The 20679-nt window shown below is 46.2% G+C and overlaps 1 protein-coding gene across 3 annotated transcripts in view; it reads right to left on the reverse strand.

The window, feature by feature from the left end:
• Window positions 1-12468: 12468 nt before the first annotated feature.
• Window positions 12469-20679, reverse strand: part of pcbp4 (poly(rC) binding protein 4) — a 152082-nt gene continuing 143871 nt past the window's right edge. For 2 of the 3 annotated variants that reach the window (XM_014168308.3, XM_082967705.1), the window contains 2 exons: window positions 18318-18487; window positions 12469-16760 (listed from right to left, as the gene is read on the reverse strand). In XM_014168308.3, coding sequence (XP_014023783.3) covers window positions 16358-16760; window positions 18318-18487 — 573 coding nt within the window. In that variant the 3' untranslated portion in view covers window positions 12469-16357. The other variant, XM_014168310.3, reaches the window with a different exon arrangement.

Consider the following 20679-nt stretch of genomic DNA (forward strand, 5'->3'; position numbering starts at 1 on the left):
CACTCATACGGTATGGAGACAAACTCAACACGTCCCTCACTCATACGGTATGGAGACAAACTCAACACGTCCCTCACTCATTTTTCAGTTAAGAACAAATTCTTATTTACTATGACGGCCTACCGGGGAACAGTGCGTTAACTGCCTTGTTCAGGGGCAGAACGACTTGGGGATTCGATCCAGCAACCTTTCGGTTACTGGCCCAACACTAACCACTAGGCTACCTGCCGCCCCATACGGTATAGACAAACTCAGCTCAGTATGTCCCTCACTCATACGGTATGCTATAGACAAACTCAGCTCAATCTACTATTCTCTCTAAAGTCAGTGAGACATTACTGCCGTCTTATTGGGGAACTAGAGTTGCCTAATTTTCCATAGCTCTCTCCACTGGTCAGTGATGCAGGGAAGAGGGGAGGTCCCAGGGGTGTGGTCTAGTCTGCATGGGTGGTGGTGGATGAATGAGTACATGGTAGGGGAGTGTTGAATTGTCCATACTTGTATTCGTAGTTTTATCTGTAAATTGACAGCTGATAATCGGATCGGGTGAGACTTGTGAACGCAAAAAACCCCCGAAGTATTTTAATATGCCTAAATACTGTAAATGTTGACAAAGTACCTCCCTGCACGTTCTCACTGCATAATAAACAACATATTCGGAACAGAGCGCAAAGGAGTGTGTCTGTGTGTTCTCAACTAGCAGCAGACAGCCAAGTTTGCTGTCACTCAGTCAGAATGGCCATTAGTATTTCATCATTTTCCCTACCCTAGCACCACTTGTTAGATATTAAGCTCATTGATAGCTTGATAGCAAACGTCCTCGCCATGTGATTTATCATAGTAGCAGGCAGCAGCAATCTGAATGATTAGACCGAAAACATGCGAGGGAAAGAGGGTGAAATTATGAAGCGAGTGAACGGAGAAATACAGCTTCACTCTATCCAATCAGAGCAGCAGCATCAACATACAACCCTGTCCTTCTCTTTACAGACAGCAAATTAGCCAGTTGAGTTATTTATAGCCATGCATATGACTGACTCAACGACAGGACAGTATAGTTTAGAAACTCTTTGCTTGCTGGCAATTATTATATATTTTTTAAGAAAAATAATCGGATCACAATTGTATCCAGAAAATTGCTCATATCTGTTAAGTTCCTCATTTTGTCCCACTACATAGGTGCATTTCTGGGGCTTTCAATTCAATTCAAAGGGCTTTATCGGCATGGGAAATATATGTTTACATTGCCAAAGCAAAAGCCAAAGCCACCCGTCTCTCTCTCTCTCTCTCTCTCTCTCTCTCTCTCTCTCTCTCTCTCTCTCTCTCTCTCTCTCTCTCTCTCTCTCTCTCTCTCTCTCTCTCTCTCTCTCTCTCTCTCTCTTTCTCTCTCTCTCTCTCTCTCTCTCTCTCTATCTCTCTCTCTCTCTCTCTCTCTCTCTACTGTAGTTGCTGGAGCTGGAATCAACCAGGCAGACAGGCAGACAGGCAGGCATGCTCAGCACTCCCGGTAAGCAACCAATCACCGTTCATCCAGGTTTAAGAGCCATGCAGGCAGGAAATGGATAGAAGAGGTAGTGAAATATTAATGTGGAATCATGAGGAGAGCTCCATTAGAGGAGGAAAATCAATGGGATGGGAGGGAGAAACACACACACACACACACACACACACACACACACACACACACACACACACACACACACACACACACACACACACACACACACACACACACACACACACACACACACACACACACACACACACACACACACACACACACTACCCCTTCCTAACGGAACCCCTTGCTAGCTAAACCAGATGGAGCTAGATTCTAGAAGAGTCTGAAAACATTACTACCCTTGTTTCCTCAATTCCTCTCAATTCATTTAAAAACCAAAAAAATATTTGAACAGGGAGTCACCATTGAGACCAGGGTCTCTTTCACAAGGGAGCCCTGCACATACAATGCATTAGACAATATCTAATCAAAATCATGTTGGGCTTGCCTGGGGTTTGGCTGGCCCGGGGTTGGGGTGGCCTGGGGTTGGGCTGGCCTGTGGTTGGGCTGGGGTTGGGCTGGCCTGGGGCTGGGCTAGGGTTGGGCTAGACTGGACTGGGGTTGGGGTAGCCTGGGGTTGGGCTGGCCTGGGGCTGGGCTAGGGTTGGGGTGGCCTGGGGTTGGGCTGACCTGGGGTTGGGCTGGGCTGGGGCTGGGCTGAGCTGGGGTTGGGCTGGCCAGGGTTGGGGTGGGGTTGGGCTGGGCTGGCCAGGGTTGGGCTGGGGTTGGGCTGAGCTGGGGTTGGGTTGGGCTGGGGTTGGGCTGGGCTGGGGTTGGGCTGGGCTGGGGCTGGGCTGGGCTGGGGTTGGGCTGGGCTGGGGTTGGGCTGGGCTGGGGTTGGGCTGGCCAGGGTTGGGCTGGGGTTGGGCTGGGTTTGGGCTGGGCTGGGCTGGGGTTGGGCTGGGCTGGGGTTGGGCTGGGACTGGAGTTGGGCTGGCCAGGGTTGGGGTGGGGTTGGGCTGGCCAGGGTTGGGCTGGGGTTGGGCTGAGCTGGGGTTGGGCTGGGCTGGGGTTGGGCTGAGCTGGGGTTGGGCTGGGGTTGGGCTGGGGTTGGGCTGGAGTTGGGCTGAGCTGGGGTTGGGCTGGGGTTGGGCTGGGCTGGGCTGGGGTTGGGCTGGGGTTGGGCTGGGGTGGGCTGGAGTTGGGCTGAGCTGGGGTTGGGCTGGGCTGGGGCTGGGCTGGGGTTGGGCTGGGGTTGGGCTGGGCTGGGGTTGGGCTGGGGTTGGGCTGGGCTGGGCTGGGCTGGGGTTGGGTTGGGGTAGGGCTGGGGTTGGGTTGGGCTGGGGTTGGGCTGGGGTTGGGCTGGGCTGGGGTTGGACTGGGCTGGGTTGGGCTGGGCTGGGGTTGGGCTGGGCTGGGGTTGGGCTGGGCTGGGGCTGGGGGTGGGCTGGGCTGGGCTGGGGTTGGGCTGGGGTTGGGTTGGGTTGGGCTGGGCTGGGCTAGGGTTGGGTTGGGCTGGGCTGAGCTGGGGTCGGTCTGGGGTTGGGCTGTATTAAAGCAGTCTCATTGTCTGGCCAGACACAGCTCACAGAACAATAGGGGCTTTATTGCCTCTGTGTGTGTGTGTGTGTGTGTGTGTGTGTGTGTGTGTGTGTGTGTGTGTGTGTGTGTGTGTGTGTGTGTGTGTGTGTGTGTGTGTGTGTGTGTGTGTGTGTGTGTGTGTGTGTGTGTGTGTGTGCATGTGCGTGTGTGTGTATGCGTGTGTCTGTGGAGTATTTTTGCAAGTGGTGACTAAGAGTTGCCAGTAAAATGTTTCAGGGTGATAACAATCATTTGCTGCTTCTGTTGTTGTGGAAGACCCCCCCCCCCCCCCCCACACACACACACACACACAGCATGGGGTGACAAGAGAAGACACCGTCGCTGAAAAGCATTCTGGTGCCAAAATAAAAAAGGAAGGTGAAACAAACCAGGCAATGATTAAACAAGATCTGAATCCTTAGAAAATGTTTTAAATGTCTGTGCAAACTACTGTATTTCAAGCATTGTTTACTGTTATTGTGAAAGAAAATACCAATAAAAAGAGTTATATAAAATGTCTGTAGTAAAATTAGAGAATAGATACTGGTCTGAACTTAGCCAAATTCACTTACAATTACTCTTTTTTTATATATTAATTTAGTCATGAGGGTCAGATAATTAAATTTCTTCACTTCCTGTTGCAATGGCAGCTGGGTATCTAGGGACAGACATGGTCCATAACTCCCTCCCTCCCTCCTCTCCTCCCCTTCTCAACTCACTCCCCCTATCCATAAAACCACCATCCATCCAGCCCTCTCCACCCTCCCCTGAGTAGCCCCCACCTGCCCTAAACAACCCAACGTCTTAGCCTGAAGCCACTCCTGAGACCTGCTGCACCAGCAGAGCAGATGGTGCCTTATAGAGAATCCTATCTCCCCACTCAGCCCCAACCCCAGCCCATGTCTGTACCCCAGCCCATGTCTGTACCCCAGACCTGGGTTCAAATACTATTTGAAATAATTCCAAATACTGCATCTGTGCTCGATTGTGCATGCCTGTTGCAATGGAACCAATAAGGATTTTCTAAAACCCTTAACCCTGCCCATCTGGTTACTGCAGTCAGGCTAAAGCAACCGATCAAAGAATTGTAATGATTTTGAATAGTAGTTGAACCCTGGTCAGGTCTCTCCGTTCTCCTGTTTCTTTCTGTGCAGCCTGTAATGTTAAGACTAGAAGAGGAGGCGGGCCCGTTTGCACCCTATTCCCTATGTAGTGCACTACTTTTGACCTGGGCCGATAGGGAATAGGGTGCCATTTGGGACACAACCCGGTCACAATGCGGTGATCTCCGCCTCCTTCGCTGTCTGTCTTGTCAGCTCTCAGGGCCATCTGATCCTTTCTTTCCTCTGGGAGATGGGATGGGGAAACCTGGGAGAGCCTTGATTTCAGGCACCAAGGGGTTTATTGGATTGCATTTAACGCTTAGAGAGAGAGAGAGACGGATGACAGAAGGGGACAGGTGGTAGAAAGAGAGGGATGAAGGAGGAAGACGATAGGAAAAGAGTAAAGGGAGAAGGAGAGAGAGAGAACTAGAGATAGAAAGAGAGAAAAGGGGAGAGGGCATAACAACCTCCAACTCCCTACAGAGGAGAGATATTCACTATGTAGTGTGGAGATGGACTACAGTTGATCCAGTTATTCCAACCTCGAGTAATAGATGAATTGTGAAACTATTTGAAGTCTTTTCTGTTTGTTTCCGTAGCACTGTTTTGTGTCGAGGGGTTCAATTCTCGCTGGGGTTAAGCTATAAGTGAACATGTATTTGCACATGACCCTATGTCGCTTTATATAAACGCGTCTGCTGTATTATTATTATAATTATAATTATTATTATTATTATTATTATTACTATGTGAAGTATTTTGATAGACTTGAAAGGTCTTGAAAAATTTTTGCCAGTCTCATGAGCTCATGAAAAATAAGTTTTGTGTTACTTTTATCCAGGACATTGATCTATTAACACAAAACTTAAAAGTCTGTAATAATCAATAATCTAACAACATGTTCTCTTTTCACAATCATTAACTGTTATAATAGTTTTAATTTGTTTTAATGTCATACAGCAGCATTAATATTCTATATAGTGTTGGCCGTCAGTCTCATCCTGTCCACTCCGACTGAGACGTCCGTTAGTAGTGATCCAAGGTCAGAGTAATAAACACATGCCAGATGGGCTCCCCTGGTTTTAACATCCTGTCTTCGGTTCTCCTCTGAATCTCAGCCAAACCCAACTCTATAGATTACTGTTAACAAGAGATGTGTTTATGGTTGTGCGTGCCAAGGATCAACGATGGAATAGATTTTGTAAAATATATCTAAAAATACAAGATCTAGCCTGTGTTATTTATTACAGGGCTGTAGGCTAGGTTCTAAATTACAGTACAGGTTCTAAATTACAGTACAGACTAAATTAAAATACACACACACAGTCGCACACACACACGCACGCACACGCACACACGCACACACACACACCACACACACACACACACACACACACACACACACACACACACACACACACACACACACACACACACACACACACACACACACACACACACACACACACACTATATGGTTTAACACCATAGTGCAATCCAAGCTCATCACTATCTTCAAGACCCTGGGACTGAACACCTCCCTCTGCAACTGGATCCTGGACTTCCTGACGGGCCGGCCCCAGGTGGTGAGGGTAAGCAACAACACATGTGCCACACTGATCCTTAACACAGGGGCCCCTCAGGGGTGTATTCCTTGTTCACCCACGACTGCGTGGCCAAGCACGACTCCAACACCATCATTAAGTTTACTGACGACACAACAGTGGTAGGCCTGATCATCGACAATGTTGAGACAGCCTATAGGGAGGAGGTCAGAGACCTAGCAGTGTGGTGCCAGGACAACAAATAAAATAAAATACATTTTATTTGTCACATGTGGCGAATATAAAAGGTGTAGACTTTACCGTGAATTGCTTCCTTACAAGGCCTTATTAACCAACAATGCAGTTCAAGAAATAGAGTTAATAAAATATTTACTAAACAAACTAAAGTAAAAAAATCTAATCAATCAAAAAGTAACACAGTACATTTACATAACAATAACGAGGCTCTATACAGGGTGTTACGGTACAGAGTCAGTGTGGAGGTTATATACAGGGTGTTACGGTACAGAGTCAGTGTGGAGGTTATATACAGGGGGTACTGGTACAGAGTCAGTGTGGAGGTTATATACAGGGTGTTACGGTACAGAGTCAGTGTGGAGGTTATATACAGGGGGTACTGGTACAGAGTCAGTGTGGAGGTTATATACAGGGTGTTACGGTACAGAGTCAGTGTGGAGGTTATATACAGGGGGTACTGGTACAGAGTCAGTGTGGAGGTTATATACAAGGGGTACCGGTACAGAGTCAATGTGGAGGCTATATACAGGGGGTACCTGGTACCATGTGAATGTGGAGGCTATATACAGGGGGTACCGGTACTGAGTCAATGTGGAGGCTATATACAGGGGGTACCGGTACCGAGTCAATGTGGAGGCTATATACAGGGGGTACGTGTACCAAGTCAATGTGGAGGCTATATACAGGGGGTACCGGTATCGAGTCAATGTGGAGGCTATATACAGGGGGTACCGGTACCGAGTCAATGTGGAGGCTATATACAAGGGGTTACGGTACAGAGTCAATGTGGAGGCTATATACAGGGGGTACCGGTACAGAGTCAATGTGGAGGCTATATACAGAGGGTACTGGTACAGAGTCAATGTAGAGGCTATATACAGGGGATACCGGTACCGAGTCAATGTGGAGGCTATATACAGGGGGTACCGGTACAGAGTCAATGTGGAGGTTATATACAGGGGGTACTGGTACAGAGTCAATGTGGAGTCTATATACAGGGGGTACGTGTACCGAGTCAATGTGGATGCTATATACAAGGGGTACCGGTACCAAGTCAATGTGAGGCTATATACAGGGGGTACCGGTACAGAGTCAATGTGGAGGCTATATACAAGGGGTACCGGTACCGAGTCAATGTGGAGGCTATTTACAGGGATTACCGGTACCGAATCAATGTGGAGGCTATATACAGGGGGTACCGGTACAGAGTCAATGTGGAGGCTATATACAGGGGGTACCGGTACCGAGTCCATGTGGAGGCTATATACAAGGGGTACCGGTACCGAGTCAATGTGGAGGCTATTTACAGGGGTTACCGGTACCGAATCAATGTGGAGGCTATATACAGGGGGTACCGGTACAGAGTCAATGTGGAGGCTATATACAGGGGGTACCGGTACCGAGTCAATGTGGAGCCTATATACAGGGGGTTCCAGTACCGAGTCAATATGCGGGGGTACAGGCAAATGTAAATAGTATGGGTGGCCATTTGATTAATTGTTCAACAGTCTTATGTTATGGCTTGGGGGTAGAAGCTTATAAGGAACCTTTTGGTCCTAGACTTGGCGCTCAGGTACCTCTTGCCGTGCAGTAGCAGAGAGAACAGTCTATGACTTGGGTATCTGGAGTCAATTTTTTTTGGGGTCTTTCCTCTGACACCGCCTGGTATATAGGTCCTGGATGTCAGGAAGCTTGGCCCCAGTGATGTACTGGGCCGTTCACACTACCCTCTGTAGCGCCTTCCAGTCAGATGCTGAGCAGTTGCCATACCAGGCAGTAATGCAACCAGTCAGGATGCGCTCGATGGTGCAGCTGTAGATGGTTTTGAGGATCTGGGGACCCATGCCAAATCTTTTCAGTATCCTGAGGAGGAAAAGGTGATTTCGTGCCCTCTTCACGACTGTCTTGGTGTATTTGGACCATGATAGTTTGTTGGTGATGTGGACACCAAGGCTCTTGAAACTCTCGACCCGCTCCACTACAGCCCCGTCGATGTTAATGGGGGCCTGTTCGGCCCTCCTTTTCCTTTAGTCCACGATCAGCTCCTTTGTCTTGCTCACACTGAGTGAGAGGTTGTTGTCCTGGCACCACACTGCCAGATGTCTGAGTTCCTCCCTATAGGCTGTCTCGTCATAGTCAGTGATCAGGCCTACCACTGTTGTGTCGTCAGCAAACTTAATGATGTTGTTGGAGTCGTGCTTGTCCACGCAGTCGTGAGTGAACAGGGAATACAGGAGGGGACTAAGCACGCACCCCTGATGGGCCCCAGTATTGAGGATCAGCGTGGCAGATGTGTTATTGCCTACCCTTACCACCTGGGGGCGGCCTGTTAGGAAGTCCAGGGGCCTCATTTATAAAAATGTTCTTAGATTTATACTTGAACTTAGTCGTAAGATCATTTTCGACGGTGTGCTTACGTTCGATTCATAAACGATACTGAGCATAAATAACCTTGCATACGCAGGTTCTAAGAAGCCCATTTGTAACTTACGCACCTGTGATCTATAAATCTCTAATTAACTTAAAATTGATGGCACCAGAACGTGCCTTACAATCAGAGATTTCCCCTCATTAAAATGCAAATCAATTTATAACATTTTTGACATGCGTTTTTCTGGATGTTTTTGTTCTTATTCTGTCTCTCACTGTTCAAATAAACCTACCATTAAAGTTATAGACTGATCATTTCTTTGTCAGTGGGCAAACGTACAAAATCAGCAGGGGATCAAATACTTTTTTCCCTCACTGTAGCTACGTGGTTCTATTCTTAAGTCATGCTTAAGGTCAAAATTGATCGTAAGTCCGTTTTATAAATGAGGCCCCATGATCCAGTTGCAGAGGGAGGTATTTCGTCCCAGAGTCCTTAGCTTAGTGATGCGCTTCGTGAGCACTATGGTGTTGAACGCTGAGCTGTAGTCAATGAACAGCATTCTCACATAGGTGTTCCTTTTGAGCTGATCGCGGACTACAGGAAACAGAGGGCTGAGCACACCCCTTCCACATCGACCGGGGCTGTAATGGAACGGGTCGAGAGTTTCCAGTTCCACGGTGTCCACATCACTATGGAATTAACATGGTCCACCCAGACCAACACTGTAATGAAGAAGGCACAACAACGCCTCTTCCTTCTCAGTAACTGAAAAGATTTGACATGGGCCTTCAGATCCTCAATAATTTCTACAGCATTGAGAGAATCTTGACTGGGTGCATCACTGCTTGTTATGGCAACTACTTGGCATCCGACCGCAAGGCGCTACAGATGATAATGCGTACAGCGCAGTACATCACTGGGGCCAAGCTTCCTGCTATCCAGGACCTATACACCATCCAGAACCTATATACCAGGCGGTGTCAGAGGACGGCCCTATAAATTGTCAAAGACTCCAGCCACCCAAGTCATAGACTGTTCTCTCCGCTACCACACGGCAAGCGGCACCAACGCACCACGTCTGGAACCAACAGGACCCTGAACAGCTTCTATCCCCAAGCCAATAGACTGCTAAATAGTTAAACAGTTCACCAAATGGCGACTATCTGCATTGAACCCCCTTTGCACTAACCCTGTTGACTCATCACATACAATGCTGCTACTATTTATTATATATCCTGTTGCCTAGTGACTCTACCCCTACCTATATATACATACAGTATCTACCTCAATTACCTTGTTCACCTGTACATCGACTTGGTACTGGTACCCCGTGTATATAGCCATATTATCGTTACTAATTGTGTATTTATTAGTCTAAAGTGTTGTTGTAAAGTGAGTTTATTCATAGCCTGTAACAGCTGCCGTGAGAGAGAGTGGACCAAAACGCAGCGGAGTTAGTGTTCATCATATTTCATTCTTAAACAGAACACTATACAACTACAAAACAAGAAACTGACAGCCAAACAGTTCTGTCAGGTGAAACACAATGACAGAAACAATTACCCATAAAACCCCAACGGAAAAACATGCACTTATGTGTGACTCCCAATCAACAACAACGAACTTCAGCTGTGCCTGATTGGGAGCCACACACGGCCCAAAACAAAGAAATACAAAAACATAGAAACAGAACATAGAACGCCCACCCAATGTAACACCCTGGCCTAACCAAAATAAAGAACAAAAACCCCTCTCTATGGCCAGGGCGTTACATAGCCTTCTTTCAGCCTGCTTTCATCTCTGTGTTGTAAAGTGAGTTTATTCATAGCCTTCTTTCAGCCTGCTTTCATCTCTGTGTTGTAAAGTGAGTTTATTCATAGCCTTCTTTCAGCCTGCTTCCAGCTCTGTGCTTTCATCTCTGTGTTGTAAAATGAGTTTATTCATAGCCTTCTTTCAGCCTGCTTCCAGCTCTGTGCTTTCATCTCTGTTGTAAAGTGAGTTTATTCATAGCCTGCTGTCATCTCTGTGTTGTAACTTCATTTCAAATGACACCCTATTCCCTATATACACTCTTAGAAAAAAGGGTTCCAAAAAGGTTATTTGGCTGTCCCCATAGAACCCTTTTTGGTTCCAGGTAGAACCCTTTTGGGTTCCATGTATAACCCTCTGTGTAAAGGGTTCTACATGGAACCAAAAGTGTTCCTTCTGGAACCAAAAAGGGTTTTTCAAAGGGTTCTCCTATGGGGACAGCCTTAAGAACCCTTTTAGGTTCTAGATAGCACCTTTATTTCTTAGAGTGTAGTGCACTACTTTTGACCAGAGTCATATGGGCCCTGGTTAATAGTAGTGCACTACTTTTGACCAGAGTCATATGGGCCCTGGTTAATAGTAGTGCACTACTTTTCACCAGAGTCATATGGGCCCTGGTTAATAGTAGTGCACTACTTTTGACCAGGGTCATTTGGGCCCTGGTTAATAGTAGTGCACTATAAATGGAATAGGGTTGTTGATTTGATTTTATTAGGATCCCCATCAGCCAACGCCAATAGAGACAGCTAGTCTAACTGGGGTCAGACACATAATGAAAAAGACATTACAGAAAAAATACTTTACCATTTACATACATTTAAAAACATTAACATGTAGTGTGTACATCTATCAGTTCCACATACATGTCAGTACATAAACACAACCAATAGGTCACATGGGGGAGAGGCGTTGTGCTGTGAGGCGTTGCTTTATTTGTTTTTTTAAACCAGGTTAACTGTTCACTTACTGTATATGAGATGGAAGGGAATTCCATGCACTCGTGGCTCTGTATAATACTGTACGTTTCCTTGAATTTGTTCTGGACCTGGGAACTGTGAAAAGACCCCTGGTGGCATGTCTGGTGGGGTAAGTGTGTGTGTCAGTGCTGTGTGTAAGTTGACTATGCAAACAATTTGGGAATTTCCAACACATTAATGTTTCTTATAAAAACAAGAAGAGACACAGTCAGTCGTTCCTGAACTCTTAGCCAAGAGAGACTGGCTTGCATAGTATTAATAGTAGGCCTTTGATTACAGTGAAGAGCAGGACGTGCCGTTCTGTTCTGGGCCAGGGTGTCATTTAGGATACACACCATGCCTTTATAGTGGTGGCAGGTGATGGCTAGGAGCCAGCAGGATAACACCCTGTATGGAGACCTACACTGAGGGGGTGGGGAGGACTACTGTTAAACATATGTAATTACAGCACTGGGGTACATATGAAACCTACAGTATATAATACCTAGATAATTAAATGAACTAATACCTGCCTACCAACCACCAACTGGTTGAACATGTCTTCTGCTTTTCTTGTAATGAAGAAAATAAGTTGCCTCGCAGGACAAGAAATGTATATTTAATCAGTTCCAACGTTAACCAGCGTTGGCCAAAATCCACATAGCAGATCTGCATGTTTTGGTGGTGTTTGACGTGCAACTGTAACTGTGGTATGAGCTGACGTATCGGTGAATGTTGGAGGTGTAACTGTGGTATGAGCTGACGTATCGGTGAATGTTGGCGGTGTAACTGTGGTATGAATCGACGTATCGGTGATTAGCTGCTCCTGTCTGTCACAAGTCACTTCCTTATTATCCTACTGCGTTAGAAGTTCAAAATGCCGCTAGAAAGTGTAGGCTCTATTGATGTTAGAAATAATGACTCTCAAATGTCAAACCATTGATGTGAGGCTAATGCCTGTTTTCATGTTATTTTGGATGGGGGGGGGGGGGGGGGGATTTATGCCCATCAATCTAATCTGAGTGTTTGAACTTGTAACGCGTTGCGGCTGCATAAACATCTAACGCAGCTGCATGGGATTTCACAGATTATAGTGGGGTGTGGTTTCATTGTATCCAATGGCAAGGTAACGGAACGAGACGCTTATGGATTTGACAGCTCTGACACCACCAAAACAACACTATGTGGATGTCAATCTGACTGAATCTAGTCATTTTAATTTAAATACATTTGAATTGAACAGACATCATAGACTTGTGCTCATTTGTGTGTTAGGTACTTAGCTACAGTTGCTGGGCTTAATAAAAAATGCTTAGAGAGGAAAAAGGAGACTGGTAGAACGAAGTAGATGCATATTGTTTTGTTTATTAGAATGGCATGTATAGAAAGAAACAACAGAGGAAAACTTCATGTGGATTCAAATGACAGAACTTTTCCTGTGAGGACTCAAGCAAAAAAAAAAAAGACATTGCAAGAAGTGTGATGGTATTTAATCAATAGAATATGTTGATATCTATTCTGCCATGATAACAGAAACGCTCATGTTTAAGTGCAATATTGTATTGTATTTGTGTCCTTTTGATTGGGTTATAGTCATGTGCATATTGTGTGTTAAAGGAAAGGGAAAAGGGGGGGTATCTAGTCAGTTGTACAACTGAATGCCTTCAACTGAAATGTGCCTCCCGGCAGTAGAAAGAGTTGGAATGAGATCATTGCTTTTATATAGTTATCCTTATGGTTAAAAAACTATGCCAAAACAAATGCCGCATTGCTTGATCCTAGGGTCGCAAAAATTCTTGTAACTTTCTCCAAAATTCCCAGGTTTTCCAGAAATCCTGGTTGGAGGATTGCAGATTTCCAGATGATTGCCTTCTGATTCCGGGAATCTTCCAACTGGGATTTGTATAAAACCAGGGGGTGGTTACTAGATTGTTGCTCCCCTAGCTAATCCCCCTGTATCCTCTCCAAAACTAGTCTGTGTTTGAGTTCTTTCCTACCAGTCAGTATTGTCTCAGTGATACTACGAGCTACGCAGAACAACAAATACATTTTGCTGAAACGTCAAGAGATGTTTTGCATAGACATCAATTCAAGTTGAACTCATGCAAATGGGCTACAGTGAGAGACGTTAGGAGAGAACAGAAAACACACACGGTGGACTGGAGGTTTTTGACAACAACGTTCAGTGGATGTCTGCATCCCGAAAAAGACACCCTAGCTAATACAGTGCACTACATGTCAAGCGAGTGTGGTGAAATGTAGTGCACTGTACAGGGAAGAAGGTAGCTTTTGAGACAGACTATGAATGAGTGATTTACTAGTGAGTGAACACAGTAAATTCCCTACAACTTACAACTCGTTTCGGTGTTTTTATAAAAATAAGTGAGTTCATATTTTACGGCATATTTATAAAAACTCAACACAAAACATCTCTGTAAGATAGAGTTATAATGTATTACAGTGGTAGTAGTAGTAGTAGTAGTAGTAGTAGTAGTAGTAGTATATATGTTGTCCTGTCTGTCTCTATTGGTCTGTAGGCTACAGCAGATGCACTCCTTCACTTCAGTATTGCTTGTCTTTCACATTACTTGTGGTTATTTAGGTCTATAGAGTCTGTCAACACAAAGACCCAGCCCAATGTGTATTTTAACCTGTGTGTGTGTGTTCCAGTGTGTGTTCCAGTATGTGTGTGCGTGTGTGTTCCAATGTGTGTGTGTGCGCGCTTGTGTGTGTGTCTGTGAGTGTGTGTGTTCCAGTGTGTGTGTTTCAGTGTGTGTTCCAGTGTGTGTGTGTGTGTGTGTGTGTGAGTGTGTGGCCGAGCAAACATGCAGAATTAGTCAAGAATAGCTAGTAAGTGGCACAATAGTTTGACAACCGGGGTGAGAAAAACATCATCATCCCTCTTCCCTCACCCCTCCTCCCTCACCCCTCCTCCCTCACCCCTCATTCCCCTTCCCTCACCCCTCCTCCCTCATCCCTCACCCCTCCTCCCTCACCCTCCTCCCTCATCTTTCACCCCTCACCCCTCATCCCTCACCCCACTCCCTCAAACCTCCTCCCTCATCCCTCATCTCTCCTCCCTCATCCCTCACCCCTCCTCCCTCAAACCTCATCCCTCACCCCTCCTCCCTCACCCCTCCTCCCTCATCCCTCAAACCTCACCCCTCAACTCTCACCCCTCAACTCTCACCCCTGAAATCTCTCACCCCTCATCCCTCACCCCTTCTCCCTTCTCACTCAACTTTCACCCCTCACCCCTCACCCCTAATCCCTCACCCCTCCTCCCTCAAACCTCATCCCTCACCCCTCCTCCCTCAAACCTCATCCCTCGTCTCTCACCCCTCCTCCCTCATCCCTCAACCCTCCTCCCTCACCCCTCATCCCTCAAACCTCAACTCTCACCCCTCAACTCTCACCCCTCATCCCTCAACTCTCACCCCTCCTCCCTCAAACCTCACCCCTCATCCCTCACCCCTCCTCCCTCATCCCTCAACTCTCACCCCTCCTCCCTCACCCCTCCTCCCTCATCCCTCAACTCTCACCCATCCTCCCTCACCCCTCCTCCCTCAAACCTCATCCCTCACCCCTCCTCCCTCACCCCTCATCCCTCAAACCTCAACTCTCACCCCTCAACTCTCACCCCTCATCCCTCAACTCTCACCCCTCCTCCCTCAAACCTCACCCCTCACCCCTCCTCCCTCATCCCTCAACTCTCACCCCTCCTCCCTCACCCTTCCTCCCTCAAACCTCACCTCTCCTCCCTCAAACCTCCTCCCTCATTCCTCAAAACTCATCCCTCACCCTTCTCCCTCAAATCTCCTCCCTCAACTCTCACCCCTCATCCCTCACCCCTCCTCCCTCAAACCTCATCCCTCACCCCTCCTCCCTCAACTCTCACCCCTCATCCCTCACCCCTCAAACCTCATCCCTCAACTTTCACCCCTCATCCCTCATTCCTCACCTCTCCTCCCTCAATCCTCATCCCTCAACTCTCACCCCTCATCCCTCATTCCTCATCCCTCAACCCTCATCCCAAGTGGGCTTTAGCTGTTTAAATCCCAGTAGGACAGTTGGAAATGCATGTACCCTGCTTTTAGCGTGTTAAATTATTTATTATATTGACATATAAGATGTGGGAAAAAACTTTTTCTCTATTCAATAAAAACCTAACGTTGCTAAAAAAAACCTTGCTTTAGTAGGAGATACCACTTCTGAGGTGAGAGACAGGAGGAAATACCTTCTTTAGTCAAAACTCAGGACAGGAAGGAAGAGAAGAATTAGTAGTCTTGGTAGTAGTACCTGGAGCCATTTTCCCCCCAAAAAACTAACATTTTATTGTAAAAGTAATATTCGTCATAATAAATAAAATAAATTAAACAACACATTTCAAATAAAATGTGACAAAAAAACATGACAAAATAACACTAAAAGAGAGGTCTGAAGTCATTTTTAAAAACATATATTGTTTTACATCGTTCTTCAAATACAAAAAAAAAAAACCTTGGAGTTGTATAAAGGAAGGAACACACATTGTATAAAAGCTGATACAGGAACTTACAGTCGAGCATCAGTCACCAGTGTTTAAATGTATAAACTCGTTGCGGGAATATTTCAGTAGAAGTCAATAATAAATAAAAGCAGTAGCGTAGAATGAAAGGACGGTGAGAGGAGGATAAAAGTGAAGGTAAGAATAGTCTCCGGCTGCATCTCAAACAGAACCCTTTTCCATATATAATGCACTACTTTTTATCAGAACCCTGGTGGGCCCTAGAACCCTGGAGCACCATTGGTCAACAGAACTGCACTATAAAGGTGAGATGGGTTCCATCTGAGATGGCTTCCATTTGAGATGGGTTCTATCTGAGATGGGTTCCATTTGAGATGGGTTCCATCTGAGATGGGTTCCATCTGAGATGGGTTCCATTTGAGATGTGTTCCATCTGAGATGGGTTCCATCTGAGATACAGCCTATGGCTTGATAGGCTTCCTTGGCCTGACAACATCAATATAGCTTTCTATATGAGCCATACGAGATAAGGGCTAAAGCTATACGAGATAAGGGCTAAAGTCTCTAAAATGTACTACGCAACTACAAGAGAGAAGAGAATGGAGGAATATAACAACAACAAAAACGGACCTTCCCTCCATTCTTCCCCCCTTTCTTTCTTGTCTCAGGGACGGAAGTGAGAGCTGGAGAGAAGGATGGAGTGATGGAGGGATGGAGACGGACGTCATCAGTATGGCGCAAACTTCTGTCTCTCCGGTTTCTTCCCGATCCCGTTGGCCGAGGAGATCTTCGCTGTATAGGAGATCTGGGCCTGGGCATGGGCCCCAGCGGCAGCGGCTGCATTGGCGGCAGGGTTGGATAAAGCCAGGAAGGGTACAGATTGGATGGATTTCATGGATTGCATTCCAAGGAGGCTGGAGAGGGGGAGGGCTCCATAGGGGTGGGTGCCCATCATGGGGACTGCAGCGTGGGGGTGGGAGTGGGACATGCCAGGGCAGCCCATGGCAGCCAGGGTGGCAGCAGCCACAGCTGAAGACTGGGCTGGGGAGGGCGGATGGCTGTAGGCCATGGTGAGGTCAGCAGGGGTCGACATGGAGGAAGACTGGGCGGTGGATTTGGCGGTCTCTAAACTGCACATGGTGATAGGAGGAGGAGGATAGGAGGTGAAGGAAGAGGAGGAAGAGGGGGGGGGTTGGAGGTGTAGGGAGGGAAGGACAAGGGAAGGAGGGAAGGAGGGTGGAGGGAAGGACAAGGGAAGGAGGGAAGGAGGGTGGAGGGAAGGACAAGGGAAGGAGGGAAGGAGGGAAGGACAAGGGAAGGAGGGAAGGAGGGTGGAGGGAAGGACAAGGGAAGGAGGGAAGGAGGGAAGGACAAGGGAAGGAGGGAAGGAGGGTGGAGGGAAGGACAAGGGAAGGAGGGAAGGAGGGAAGGACAAGGGAAGGAGGGAAGGAGGGGAGTAACGGATGGAAAAGGATTAGAAGGTTAAAGAAATAAAAGACATGTTAAAAAAAAATTGAGTGGAATTAAAGAAATCAAATAAAAAAGGAGATTAAAAATCTAAATGATAAAAGAGGTGTGTTTTTTTCTGGAGGTTGTAACAGATTATTTGAGGGGGGAGGATCTTTCTGGCTCTCATGAAAGGAGTGGGTGCTATAAGTCAGGGTGATGGCTTGGGTAAGGGCTTGGGTAAGGGAAACACAAATAAGTTCAAAGTTCATTAGGATTTTCCTTATTCTGTAAAGGATCAAAGATACATATTGTATTTGTCAATATGTAAATAAATAAATATATAATGTATTTGTATTTGTATTGTCTGTAATAATAATACAATGTGTATGCAACGTGTAATACAGTGTAATATACAGTGTATAATTTCTAATGCAGCATGACTACAGTGTGTTTTTTAGGGTTAAATGATAGCTTGGAATGTCCATCTGGCTACACAGTCAAATCTTTGTTCTTTGTAGAAATGGGGTATGTTCAAAATTCAGCACTTTCAACTGTCTGATGCAACACTTGGTAACAGAGAGGGTGAGTGAACGATGTAGTCTGACATCTCTTCTGATTGGAGGGGAGAGGTCCTTCCGAGAGCAGTCACACAACATAAATAATCATCACAAGATAAAAGACTTGATTTTAATCAGCGTATTAATGCGTTATTGTTCCACTAAACAGTTTTAGTACATACTTTAAAATGTGTTGCTATTTTTCTTATAGTACGAGCTGTTGAAAATGAATGTGTCAACATTACGTTACAACAAGATTAAAGAAATCTGTAATCTGTGGAGGTAGGTAAAAGTTAAGACTGTGTTGAAGCAGTGAAATGCCCCCCCTTGTATCATGAGGCTTGACGAGGGTTATGTTCATTAGGCACCGAACCGAAGAAAACGGACTGAAACAAGGAGGGACTACCTGGACTTGTCCAATAAGAAAGGTCTATATTCATTTTCCGTTGCAAAACATATTGGAACATTTTCTTCTGTTTTGTGCCTACTGAACACAGCCCAGGTAAACCCTGAGTGGTGCCAGAGTTAATATATAACAATACATATCAAAATATATGCCATTCAGGGGACACGTTTATTCAACGTGACTTACAGTCATGAGTGCATACATTTGACGAACCCACTACCCTGGTGTTAGAAGCTCTACCAACTGAGCAACAGAGGACCAGAGCTTTGTCTTACCAGGAGGTGATGAGGTATTGGGCCAGGTTGATAGAGATGGGGGTCCCTGTGATGGTGACGGCTCTATCACTGGTGCTGTCCAGCTGGCTACCAATCTTTATCTGAGCCCCTGACGCCTGCCGGATCTCATTGATCTTGGTGCCCTGGCGCCCGATGATGGAGCCGATGAGCTTGGGGAAGAAAGACGGGACCGTTAGGATGAGAGGGGAGAGATGTGTGTGTTAATCTTGGTGCCCTGGTGCCCGATGATGGAGCCGATGAGCTTGGGGAAGAAAGACGGGACCGTTAGGACGAGAGGAGAGAGATGTGTGTGTTAATCTTGGTGATCTGATGCCCGATGATAAAGCTAACGAGTTAAAGGAGGAACGTGAAGGTTACCATGACAATCAGATCACAATAACCACAAAGAAGGAATTTACTATTCATAATACTAAATGTCCAGGGCTCACTTAAAAAAAGAGACGTGAATCGCAATGTGACTTCACAGGATAAAGAATACATTATACATAAATGTAAAGGTTTGTGTATCATGGAAAAAACACTGTCTTGAGTTTTATAAACAAACATACACTCGCTCTAACCTCATCGTGTCTCAAAGCCTAACTCATCTCCTAGTAGAAAAACCAATAACCTTCCAAATCAGGGGTCAATTCCCTTACAAACACTAGCGGTAGTCCATCTGTACACTGCATCCAGCTACTCTAACTGCTACAGCCCATAGATCCCTGAGGCTATGTGACTATTGATTTCTTACCAAGGTAACTTCATAAGTGTTTTGCCTTCTGGACACAAGTCCAGCTAGTGTTTCTGTTTACTGGTTAATGGAAACGCAGTACGAAACAACCGGCTGAGATGATAAATGAACGATAGAATGTGACTAGAGGGGACTGCTAAATGGTTAGTTAAATAGTTGACCAAATACACCACATGACCAAAAGTATGTGGACACCTGCTTGTCAAACATCTCATTCCAAAATCATGAGCATTAATATGGAGTTGGTCCATCCTTTGCTGCTATAACAGCCTCCACTCTTCTGGGAAGGCTTTCTACTAGATGTTGGAACATGGCCGTGGGGACTTGCTCCATTCAGCCACAAGAGCATTAGTGAGGTCGGGCACTGATGCTAGGCGATTAGCCCTGGCTCGCAGTCGGCGTTCCAATTCATCCCAAAGTTGTTCGTTGGGTTTGAGGTCAGGGCTCTATGCAGGCCAGTCAAGTTCTTCCACACCCATCTCAACAAACCATTGCTGTATGGACCTCACTTTGTGCACGGGGGCATTGTCATGTTGAAACAGGAAAAGGCCTTGCCCAAACTGTTGCTACAAAGTTGGAAGCACAGAATCGTCTAGAATGTCACTGTATGCAGTAGAGTTAAGATTTCCCTTCACTGGAACTAAGGGGCCTAGCCCGAACATGAAAAACAGCCCCAGACCATTATTCCTCCTCCACCAAACTTTACAGTTGGCACTATGCATTGGGGCAGGTAGAATTCTCCTGGCATCCGCCAAACCCAGATTAATTCGTCAGACTGCCAGATGGTGAAGCGTGATTCATCACTCCAGAGGACGTGTTTCCACTGTTCCAGAGTCCAATGGTGGCGAGCTTTACACCACTCCAGCCGATGCTTGGCATTGTGCATGGTGATCTTAGGCGTGTGTGCAGCTGCTCGGCCATGGAAACCCATTTCATGAAGCTCCCAACGAACAGTTTTGTGCTGACGTTGCTTCCAGAGGCAGTTTGGAACTCGGTAGTGATTGTTGCAACAGAGGACAGACGATTTTTATGCGCTACGAGCTTCAGCACTGGGTGGTCCCGTTCTGTGAACTTGTGTGTGGCCTACCACTTCGCGGCTGAGCCGTTATTGCTCTTAGACGTTTCCACTTCACAATAACATCACTTACAGTTGACCGGGGCAGCTCTAGCAAGGCAGACATTTGACGAACTGACTTGTTGTCAAGGTGGCATCCTATGACGGTATGTTGAAAGTCACATCTCTTCATTAAGGCCATTCTACTGCTAATGTTTGTCTATGGAGATTGCATGGCTGTGTGCTCAGTTTTATATACATGTCAGCAATGGGTTTGGCTGTGGTCTTCCATAACCACTGATTTGAAGGTGTGTCCACATACTGTTGTATATATAGTGTAGCAAGCCGGACTATCAGAATATTTTTGCAGTGACTTTGTTTTGACTCATCACCTACGCTCCTGCTACTGTTTACTATCGATCACTTTATTTCTAGTTACAGTGAGCTCCAAAAGTATGGCCACAGCGACACATTTTGGTTTGTTTTGGCTCTGTACTCCAGCACTCCGGATTTGAAATGATACAATGACTATGAGGTTAAAGTGCAGACTTTGT

The sequence above is a fragment of the Salmo salar genome, chromosome 22 (assembly GCF_965601325.2).
Source record: "Salmo salar chromosome 22, fSalSal1, whole genome shotgun sequence".
Lineage (NCBI taxonomy): Eukaryota > Metazoa > Chordata > Actinopteri > Salmoniformes > Salmonidae > Salmo > Salmo salar.